The sequence below is a fragment of the Charadrius vociferus genome, unplaced genomic scaffold, assembly GCF_000708025.1.
Source record: "Charadrius vociferus isolate BGI_N301 unplaced genomic scaffold, ASM70802v2 scaffold259, whole genome shotgun sequence".
NCBI classification, from domain to species: Eukaryota; Metazoa; Chordata; class Aves; order Charadriiformes; family Charadriidae; genus Charadrius; species Charadrius vociferus.
Genome location: NW_009661368.1, coordinates 864,896 through 876,825, shown reverse-complemented (window position 1 = coordinate 876,825; position 11,930 = coordinate 864,896). Strand labels below are relative to the sequence as shown.

The following is an 11,930-nucleotide window of genomic DNA, read 5'->3' as shown; positions in this document are numbered from 1 at the left end:
GGGCATGTGGATAAATTCAGAACTTGATCAGAAAAATCTGATAAAGGAACTGTAAGCTTGAACACAGATTTTGATAAAATAACTGATTTGCCTGTGTCAGTTTTCAAAGTAACAAGAAGTTAGAAACTCAGATTCAAACCTTATTTCCTAGTCCTTTATGAGGATTAAAAATAATTCACTGGGCAGGAGTGAGTAGCATTCTGAAAGGATGACATGAATCACTAATTATTCGAACAATCACATTCACTCTTGCATAGAGAGGGAAAATGTCTTAGGCCTGGGTATTGTTTATAATTGCAGATGAAATACTTGATTATAAAAGAGTACAGATGAGAGTGGATACAGCATAAAAAAAAGAGCCGTTCATGATTTCCCATACAAAGTCATTAGAGGCTTCAGAGGGAATAACTGGGAAGAGAGAGTAGTTTACTGCCATGATCTATTTGATCCTTGCCTTCTCTGGGACGGCAAAGAGCGCCTGTAGAAGTGCTCTCCAGAGCCTGATTAGGGTCCATGTTATGAGACTTGTAAGTGAATCTACCTATACGGTATTTCAGTAGAATTCTAATTCTTCATATTATTCAAGTGGGTTTGAGTTTCACTAAAATGAAAGGTGCCAGATAAGCTACTTCTCATGTGAACTTAATTCTAAATTTTTTCCAATTCTAATCCTTTTCACAGAGACTAGAGTTAGCTGAAACACCTCTGCTGGTGCAAAAATGAATATACTTGCATTTAGAGTTTTGTATGTGAAGAAATTGAGATGGTTTTGATCATACTAAATTCTCTAAACAAGAGTTACTTGGAAGAAATTAATACAGAACACTGAAATACTTTTCTTCTGGCCTATGTTGTTGTAAATTACTATGGTTAGTCACTTTGCATGATGTGTCTAAGTGACCTCATTACTGCAAATACTATAACTGAGTAATTTGGAATCCCTGAGACTTATAGACTAAGTCTAAACTTTTCTTTTCTTTGGTTTCCTAGTTTTCATACAGGGGTGTCAAAATGACACTGTATTTGCTTCTGGTAATCTGTGACAGCGGCCAGCCTGATACAGGTACCAAAATGCTTAACAATCGGAGTTGCTTTGGTACTTCTGAAAACTTCCTGTAGATCTATGTATAAACTCAGGCTTGTTTCCACTTAATTCCTAATCTATAGTTGTGATATGAATCCTAAATGTCGTGGTAGCTTTCTGCTCTTACTCAGGAGCTACTTCTGAATTCATTGAATTTGAGGAGACTCGAGCCTAGTGAGACGTGCTAGCAGCACTCCTTGTAGACTGTGAAACCGATTGAAGTGGTTTGTATTAGCCCTGTCACATGCAGAACTGACAGTTTTGTATATTTCTGAAACTAAACAGTGTTGTTGGGGAAATCATGGAATAGTAAGTTGTTAGTGACTACCTTAAAGCATTATCCAGTAGAAGTTGGTAGGAGTATGAAAATAAAAAGGTTAGTGTGTGAACAGACAAGTATGCCTGATAGTGCACATAGAAAGCTTGGGTTTGATTTCTTGAGAAAAATTCTTAGTAAGCTCTTTGCAGCTTAGCAACTGCCCTTGATCTCATGATAAAAGGGGAGAATTTTTGTCTAACTCAGATACTTAATGGCTGCAAACTTCTGTTAACTCTGCATTCTAGGTTTCTGCTTGAAAGTGTTAAAAATACTTTCAAGCTTCTAACAAAAAAAAAAAAGCCTATTTTTGAGTTGATGTAGGTAGTCTTTGGCCTTACAGTGAATTAATTTGTTGATATGAATCAAACCTTTCATTGGTCAAATAAAGCAACGTTTCTGAATTGGCTCACGGAAATATTAATGGATCAAAAATGCAGCTTTTATCTTCTGAGGTGATACTCTTTATGCAACAGACATTGGACCATTAAAGCCTAGGGAACGAGGTAACAACTCTGACACTCTCTTGCTGTGTAAGAAGCTTCCTCCCCTTTCCTTTGAGAAAAGCCTACCTTTTCATTGCTGGCTCCACCCCCTCTCACTTCCAAAATAACTGTATGTTGTCAGGGACTTTCACAATTCTGCCATTTTGCACCTTCTTAAAATGCAGGTGACGTGTTGATGATGGATCTGTAGCTGAACAAGCGCTTACTGTAACGACAGCAGCATGCAGACTGAGAACTCCTGTATATACAAAATAAAACTAGTTACTAGCATTTGGAAGAAATCTTAAGTGATAATGGATGAATCTGGGAATCCACATATCTTAATATTTTAGATTTTCTTTTAGCTGTATAGCCCCAGTCATTAACAGACAGTTTAATTGGAATTAGCTATCTTCTGTGTGGGGAACTGAAAGGGAGGGTTGTCTTGTAAGCTGAAAATGTCCAGCTACACTTGGAGGTGTTGAGCCATCTCTTGTTCTTTTTCTAGTGATTTATATCTCTGAAGGACTCGAACAAAGCTTTCAGATCTCATCTTAATAAAAGAAGGATGCACGCTAAACAGCTTATCAGCCATTTAAAGCTATAAATACAGCAAGTGGAGGAAACAGTATTAATTTCTTATCCTACCTACAGTTGAATGCAAGAAGCATCTTTCTCACCGAAGAGATACTATTAAATCTATTACAAGACTGACACAAACCTTGAAGCTCAACTTACTAATTTTCAAATCAGTTAGGATATGTATGCACAAAAGATAAATTGAGGTTTTAAGTACTTCAGCACAGGGGGTAAATTTCATGTAAATTCACGTTTGTTTTAAAAAAAAAAGTTATTGCCAGATGCAGCTGATGCAATAGTTGCTACATCAGTGTGTTGGGTTTTTAACTGCTCTCTGAAGTTTGACAAACTGACAGTATCTAGCTTTGTGGCCAGCCTCATTTAAGAACAAATCAGACAAAAAATACGGTAGCTTCTTAGTTAATAGTACAGCTCTGATACTGAGTTATAGGGGTAAAATGAGACAGAAAATTACTAATAATTAAAAATGCAGTGTTCTCTCAGACAAAAAACATTTGACTTAAACCTTTTCTCTTACTTTCTTTTTCAATAGAAACTATGTTCCAACTTCCTGTCAACAACCTTGGCAGTTTAAGAAAGGCCCGGAAAACTGTGAAAAAAATACTTAGTGACATTGGTTTGGAATACTGTAAAGAACATATAGAAGTAAGTATGATACCTCCCAAGTGTTGTAGTTGGAGTTAAAATGCTCCAAAGCTAGTGGGACTGTGAGGGCTTTGCTGTATGATATTGTTGGGTTTAGACCAAAATGTTCCTTTTTTTACTGTGAATTTTGAAGGAATCCCCTATATCTGGTTCCCCCACCATATTCCTCTGTTCTCATCAGCTTCTGAGAATGATTCTGAGATTCCATTTGAGCCTTGTTGTTCAAGCATTACTACCTCTGCATTGCTTTTTAAGTTTTACACAAAGTAGAACTTTCAATAACTTGAGCTAAAATGTACCTGTAAACACTTTTTAGAAAGTTTAGCAGAGACAAGGTAAGCTTCAGGCTATGTGTGACTGACTGGATATATACTGAAGGTAGGTTGTCTTTTGTTTATGTTGGATTTTTTAAGTAGCATTTGCTAACTGAAAAGTTAGGAATGAAGGAAAAACTAGGTGTGGTATAGGATCTTCTTGGGGGACAGAAGATGGTTCTGAGGTCTTCAAGAAGCGTTTGTCAGTGCTGAACAGTAGGTCATCAGGTTAAAGAATCACTTTTGTACCTGTGTTAGTTGCTAGAAGGGAAGGGTATTTGTGCTACTTTTCTGGACAAACTTCATAACTGTCATCACAAAAACGCAGCTTTCTCTTCTGAACACTGACTTTTGTACTGTCAATTCACATACTTCAACTCTTTAGAGTATTCAGCAAATTATGACCTGTTTGCTTTGGCTTTTCTGTTAGAGTCTCTATAAAGAGCATTTAAGTGAGATGCGTAACAGAAAGAAATGCCAGTCCTTCCTGCTTGATAAATTTGTGGAGCAAGTATAATTTTTAAGGGTAAAATTCTGAACTGGGACAAGTATTAATTTCTGTGGAAATACTGGTTTTGAGTCTTTAAGTGCTGCTGACTTATATGCCAAAGATGAAATGCCAAAGTACTTCATAAAGTTATTTTTAATAGGAATTGGGCTTCTTGGACATCACACATGTAGTTAAACTTTTAAAACTTTTATCTGAATTTCTGTGTAAAATTAAAGTAATAAAAAACTCCTAAAACCAATCAAACAACGAACACCCTCCACTCCCTCAAAAAAAAAATCCCCAAACCAAACAAACATCAGAGTTATGGTAAAGCATCTATATGATCTTAACTGTACAGCATTAGGCCTGGAATTCTTTTCTCCATGACTGCTTTTGAAAATGGGGCAGGTATGTAATTACAGTCTTGGGTTAATTAGGAATATGAGTACTGAAAAAAGTTCTTCAGGTGTTTTGTGATATTGAGACTATTCACAGCTCTCGGCCTCCAAAGAGGTGCATCTTAAATACCCACGCTTCCTTGAATTAACAATATCTACTATTTGCCAGCAGCATTTGAGAGGACTGCATTGATGCCAAGCAGAGTTGCTTAAGGGAGCAGTTGATCTTTGGGTTTGATTCTCTGTATTCTCTTCCCATCTTCTCCAGGATTTTAAGCAGTTTGAACCTAATGACTTTTATTTGAAAAACACTACATGGGAAGATGTAGGATTGTGGGACCCATCGCTTACAAAAAATCAGGTTGGTAATAGTTTCTGTTGACACATCTGATTCTGAAGAGGGTTCGTACTACAGGGTGGTTCACAAATACGCCAAGAGCTTTTCCTGCAGTTTTACCCATTGATCTTCATTTGTTGTCAGTTTAAGGGTCAGCAAGAAGCTGTGTTGTTTTTTTTTTTAAGTAATAATCCTGGTCTCTGTCTTAGTAGCATGGGTAGCCAAATACTGGAGAACGGATTGGTCAAGAAATCTTACTTGCCCTTTGACAACTACATATTAAGAGCCCATCTGTTTTCAAGCTTAGCACAATTTCACCATCTTTCCAGTCAAAAGATCAACAATTTTATACAGTTCGTGAGAAGTTTTTTACCTTTCCTTAAACATTTTATTATCTGTTTTCATCATTTCAGAAAAAGTTTAAATGAACTCATCTAACTGCTGCTCTCTCCACTGTTGTAGCTCTGTTAGCTGTCTGCCACATCTGAAGACTCATAATCTGAGTAAGAGATGTGGTTTTAGGCATATATAGTGCTATACAGCAGAATGAAGTGACACTGGAAGTCTTACTTTTTAGATGTTTCTGAGACAGTAATAAAGGAACTTTGAATTGAGCTAGAAGTGGAGGGAGGAAATAATAATTGATTCTGATTATACACATTTGAGGCAAGTCATGTGCACTGCCGTAGCCTCTACAGATGGTACAATATAGAGTAATACCAGCACTGACAGAACAGTGAGAAAGTGAGAAATCTCTCTACAAAATGAGCCCTCCTTTAGCATCTGAAAGATTAGGTATTGCTCTTACAGGAAATGGGAACCTGTATTATGATGGATTCCTAGTGGAGTGTTAATCTAAAAATGTCCCTCTATTACTGTGTTCCATAAAATATACTGATCTTGTCCTTTTTCTAGTTAATTCCAGAATAAAAATTGTAAAATAAAAGGAGACAGCTTTTGTTTAGTTTGCTTTGTTATACGTAGTCTCTAGCCTATGAGCTGTCTGAGGCTTCAGAAGGTGGACAGAAGCATATGCTCCTACTTAGTTATGCAGAGGGACAGTACAACTCTCCAGCTACTTCAAATGATCTATGTGTAGCTTGATGCACAAGACTTGTTTTGACACTCATGATGAATGTTTGTAACTATTTGAATTTCATGTCTTATCTCATCTGAAATGCCAGACTGCTTGTGGCTATCTCGAAGGCCAATGTTACTTTAGTTTCTGTTACAACAGTTGACAAGAACTGCATCAGCAACATGTTAAATATAACAAAGATAAAGGGTGCAGGGAAACTGCAAGTGTGGAATTTTCAAATACCTTTTCTTTTTCTTTTTTTCAAGATTCTTTTAAAAATCAGGTTTGTGCTTTGATCAGAAGGAAAAGGCTTGGTGGCTTTAAGGGCTTGTGTAGCCTTAGTATATGACTTTTTTTAGAGCGTCTTTTATATAAAAGTTTGTAATGGATTAAGACACTGAAATAGCTGAAGTTATGTATCAGTCATATCTGTAAATGGTAGGTTTTGATGGGAAGTAACTTGTCTTCTGGATAGAGTCTCATTCCTACTCAGCCATGTTTGCCTTTCCCCCTGGAAATGAGCTTAGGGTGAACTTTTTCATGCAGCTCAGCTGCAGAGAATGAGGCTCTTTTTTGACTGGTGGGGAAAGATGCTTATGATTTAGCTTTGCATGCTGAGTTTATGGTCAAACTCTTGAGTGACCTCTAAATTGTCACTCGCCACATCACATGTGTGTTCAGATGTTCAGACTTTTTAGGGCCTGATCTGCAGGCCAAAAATTGGGGAGAAGAAATTAATCTAAAGGTTTGAGACTGTTGCAGTGGGTCTTGACTATTATTTAGAAACGTTATTGTTTAGAGAAGATCATGGATGTTGTTTTTCTAAAAACTGCTTTTCAATATTTAGTTTCTGCTTTGTTCTTTGTTTTAAGGACTATCGGACAAAGCCCTTTTGCTGCAGTGCATGTCCATTTTCCTCGAAGTTCTTTTCAGCGTACAAAAGCCACTTCCGGAATGTTCATAGTGAAGACTTTGAAAATAGGATTCTCCTTAATTGTCCTTACTGTACTTTCAATGCGGACAAAAAGACTTTGGAAACGCACATTAAAATATTTCATGCTCCAAATGCCAATACACCGAGTGGAGGCATCAGCACTTTTAAAGATAAAAACAAACATGATAGCCTTAAACCTAAGCAGGCTGACAGTGTAGAACAAGCTGTTTATTACTGTAAGAAGTGCACTTACCGAGATCCTCTGTATGAAATAGTTAGAAAGCACATTTACAGGGAACATTTTCAGCATGTTGCTGCTCCTTACGTAGCAAAGGGAGGTGAAAAGTCACTCAATGGTGCAGTTCCGTTAAGTTCCAGTACCCGAGAGGAGGGTAGTATTCACTGCAAAAGATGCCTTTTTATGCCGAAATCATACGAAGCTTTAGTACAGCATGTTATCGAAGACCATGAACGCATAGGATATCAGGTAACAGCAATGATAGGTCACACTAATGTAGTGGTTCCAAGATCTAAACCTTTGATGCTAATAGCTCCAAAACCACAGGATAAAAAGCCTATGGGACTCCCTCAGAGGATGGGTCCCCTTTCCCCTGGAAGTGTTCGATCTCTTTCGTCGCAACAGATGATGAACAGACTCACTATACCAAAGCCTACATTAAATTCCGCAGGAGTGAATATGATGTCAAATGTTCACCTACAACAAAACAATTACGGAGTCAAATCAGTACCACCCAGTTATGTTGGTCAGCCGGGGGGAAGGCTAAACTTAAGTGGTAACGCACCAGTTTCTATTCCGCAGCAATCGCAAACAATGAAACAGTTTTCAGCAAGTGGAAATGGAAGGCCTTATACTCTTGGAGGGGAACAGAGATCACAGGCCTCTGCAAGATACTCTCTTCAGTCTGCCAATTCATCTTCTCTTTCATCAGCTCAGTTGAAACAGACGTCATTATCTCAGTCACAGGCAGCTTCAAGAGTATTAGGTCAGTCTGGCTCGAAATCTCCTGTAGCTGCTACAGGTCCTTCCGCTGTCAATACATCATCCACACAGAAGTGGAAAATCTGTACAATCTGTAATGAGCTGTTTCCTGAAAATGTGTATAGTGTCCACTTTGAAAAGGAGCACAAGGCTGAAAAGGTGCCTGCAGTAGCTAACTATATAATGAAAATACACAATTTCACTAGCAAATGTCTATACTGTAATCGCTATTTACCCACTGATACATTGCTTAATCATATGTTAATACATGGTCTGTCTTGTCCGTATTGCCGTTCAACCTTCAATGATGTTGAAAAGATGGCTGCTCATATGCGAATGGTTCACGTTGATGAAGAAATGGGACCTAAAACTGATTCTACTCTAACCTTTGATTTGACATTGCAGCAGGGTAGTCACACGAATATACATCTTCTTGTGACCACCTACAACCTGAGAGATGCTCCCGCTGAATCTGTAGCTTACCATGCTCAGAATACTCCCCCGGTTCCTCCGAAACCACAGCCAAAAATCCAGGAGAAGTCTGATGTACCTGTAAAAAGTTCTCCACAAGCAGCCGTTCCCTACAAAAAAGACGTGGGGAAGACTCTCTGTCCTCTGTGCTTTTCAATCCTAAAAGGACCCATCTCTGATGCACTTGCACATCATCTACGGGAGAGGCATCAAGTAATTCAGACAGTTCATCCAGTTGAGAAAAAGCTAACCTACAAATGCATTCATTGCCTTGGTGTATATACTAGTAACATGACTGCCTCAACTATAACGCTGCACCTTGTTCACTGCAGAGGTGTTGGGAAGACTCAGAATGGCCAGGACAAAGGTACTTCGTCATCTCGGCTAAGTCAGTCTCCAGCCATAGCACCTGTAAAACGTACTTACGAACACATGGAATTCTCACTAATGAAGAAAAGGAAAATGGATGATGACGACTCCCCCTCGGCCTTTGAGGAGAAGCCCGAAGAACCTGTAGTTCTAGCATTGGACCCCAAGGGTCATGAAGATGATTCCTATGAAGCCAGGAAAACATTTCTTACAAAATATTTTAATAAGCAACCATATCCCACTAGGAGAGAGATTGAAAAACTGGCTGCCAGTTTGTGGCTGTGGAAATCTGATATTGCGTCTCATTTTAGTAACAAAAGGAAGAAATGTGTTAGAGATTGTGAAAAATACAAACCTGGTGTGCTGCTTGGTTTCAATATGAAAGAGTTAAACAAGGTTAAACATGAAATGGATTTTGATGCTGAATGGCTGTTTGAAAACCACGATGAAAAGAATTCCAGAGTCAATGTTAGTAAAACTGTTGATAAAAAAATAAACTTAGAAAAAGACAATGAAAGTTCCTCAGACAGCTATGAAAATATAGAAGAGGAATACAATGAAAGCGGTAGTCCATTTGGTCAGCGCATTTCTGACGTTGGTGGGAAAACCTCTTCTGATAGCATCACGGAAAACCCAGAGGACAGCATATCCAAGGAAATCATTGAAGAAAATACATTGCAGTCTCCAGAGAAGCCTGATCAAAAACAAGAGGAAAGCTCTAAATATGAAGAGATTATTTCTGCTGAAGAACCAGCAAAACTGGTAGGTGACGTTTCAGATAGCGAAGGTGAGCAGGATGATCAGGATGATGCTGTTGAATGGAAAGATGGAGCTTCACAGTCCGAAAGTGGGCCTGGTTCTCAGCAGGTGTCTGATTTTGAAGATAATACATCGGAAGTAAAACCAGAAGCGTGGACAGATGAATCCTCCCAAAGTGAAGATGCTGGTAGCAGTAAACCGACTGTTGAGACAAAAGGGGGTGGATCTGAAAGTGATGAAGAACAGTCAAAGTGGAAGAATCGTTCCTATGGAAAAGTAGAAGAGTTTTGGTCTAAGGACCAGTCGCAATGGAAAAATGCATCAGAGATTGAGGAGAACTTGTCAAATCAGCAGATGGAATGGCAGAATAGCACAATTGACAGTGAGGATGGAGATCAGTTTGACAGTGTGACTGATGGAGTAGCAGAACCGATGCATAGCAGCTTAACTGGTGTGGAGCTGAGCAGCCAGCAAGCATAAGCTGCTCCATTCACAAGTGTCAGTGAGATGATCCAATCTGCAACTGTCTAAACACTTTCATTTCAGTATGACTGCTAAGCTTAAATTCTAACTGGTACTGCCTTTCGAGTGCTAGGGCATGGCGTGTGGTGGTTGTGGCCACTGTTATTCCAGTGGTTATTTAAGGATGCTGTTGGCTAATCTTGCTTGAGGATACCTGCTGGAATGAGCACAGTAACTTAATGTGAAAACAGATAAGCTGGTGGCTCCAGAATGCACAGAGAAAAGCAGAGGTTTATTTTATCTGCATTTTCAACATTTACTTCACTCTTGTACATGTTCAGTTGTATGTCTTTTTAAACATTACCCTTTTTCACATGGTAGTGTAGGGCCAACCATACAAGCTACCAGTTCAACGTGTATAGTAGACTATGGGGACATTGATTTTTTTTCATGTATCATTCTGAATAGTTGAAATGTATATTTGTACAGTCTTTTAGACCTATTCAAGTGAAGCTTATGAAATTGTTCTTGTGTACCCATCATAGATTTGTTTCTCTTTTTTAGTGTTGCCCTGCTGTGTAATAAATGCTGTATCTAGTTTACCTAGCAAAAGCTTGAAACTGCTATAGTATGAATTTTGACAAACTTAGTTTTTGCACATAACCTTGTACAATCTCAAAACGGAGGCCAGCAACATAAAAAATATATCTGGACTCTATTGTATTATAGAATTTTCTTGTTCTGAATATCCTTGACATTACAACTGATGACAAACGTATTTCAGAGCCATTTTCTGAAATCTTTTAAGCTAAAAAAAGTCACATGCAAGAAACAAGTTTGCAGCTACTAATTTTGACACCTTTTAGACCTGTATAAAAGTGTATTGTGTTGAAGCAGCACACTGAAACAAAAGTGCTGTGTTTTGAATATTTAGTTTTATCTTTAGTTAACACCAACAAGGTGTTGTATTCATTTATACCATCTAATATATGACACACTGTTGTAGTATGTATAATTTTGTGATCTTTATTTCCCTTTGTATTCTTCATTTAAGCATCTAAATAAATTGCTGTATTGTGCTTAATGTAAATATTTGCTTTATTACATGCAAGTGCTGCATTCCTGTTTGGTAAATCCCACCTTGCTACATTCATTCCTTTTTTTTTTTTTCTCCTCCTTTCTCCTTCTCCCCTGCCAAGTGCTCTGCAGCTCTGCTGGGGCACATCTGTACAGTACTCTTATTGAATAGACATATCTCCTTGAAAGATACTGAAAATCCTACAGAACTAATTTTGGCATTCTAGAACACTAATTTATAAATAGGACTATAGTGATTTGCTTGTTCTGCACCCTGAAGAAACAAGGTCTATGAATTACTTGCATTTTTCATCCCTTTGTACTTATATGAATGGAGATCATTTCCACATGCTAAAAAAATATCTAGAACTACATCTCCCTCTGAAGAACTATATATTGAAGGTAAATGGTAGCGAAGGTATTTGAATGCTTACTATTTAAACATGGAGCATGCCTTGCAAGCTACAGCCTTGTTTTGGCTTTTAGAAGAGAAAGTAATTTGAATACCTAAATTTTAACAAACTGATTTTTATTTTTTAGTGATTGGTTTGGTGAAACGAGTCCTGCACTTTGGCAAGTGTGCAGTACAATAGAGAGCTGCATAATCTAAACCTCAGTGAGACAGTAATTTACTGAAGGGAATGTTATTGTCATGAGAACAAAACTATTCTTAATTAGAGCGATAATTTGATTTAGGCAAATGTCTAACAAATATCGGAGTACCTGCTTTCTGATATTTTACAAGAAGTAAGTTGACCCGTGAAATTTTCATTAATGAAAACCATTTCACTGAGATCTTGAGCAAACATTTAGGTATCTCCATACTAGTCTTGTGTAGGTATAAACTGTACTTCCCACTAGTATAACAAACAAGCCACTACATAAGCCAAAGATGAGAATATGTGTATGTTCTCATGTTCTGCAAGTAACTTGTGCTGCTGACGCTGGAATGAGCATTTCTGGGTTTTGTTGAACTGATTATGTGTGTGGAGTGATGACTTAAAACAGTTACCTTTAGATGAAGATGGTTTAGGTTTGTCTTGTTCTTCCTTTCCCCCTTCCCAGAAGGGATACATACTTTCATTCTGTTTTTTTAACTGAGAGGAGTGGA

General features: G+C 38.0%; 1 protein-coding gene across 1 annotated transcript in view; it reads left to right on the top strand.

Moving 5' to 3' along the window:
* The window catches only part of ADNP (activity-dependent neuroprotector homeobox), a 19,565-nt gene extending 8,733 nt beyond the window's left edge, over positions 1-10,832 (top strand). Inside the window, exons 2-4 of the mRNA XM_009893356.1 lie at positions 3,018-3,130; positions 4,601-4,693; positions 6,620-10,832. Of these exons, the coding sequence (XP_009891658.1) occupies positions 3,018-3,130; positions 4,601-4,693; positions 6,620-9,760 (3,347 nt within the window). The 3' untranslated portion in view covers positions 9,761-10,832. The remainder of the gene's footprint in view (positions 1-3,017; positions 3,131-4,600; positions 4,694-6,619) is intronic.
* The last annotated feature ends 1,098 nt before the right edge of the window (positions 10,833-11,930 follow it).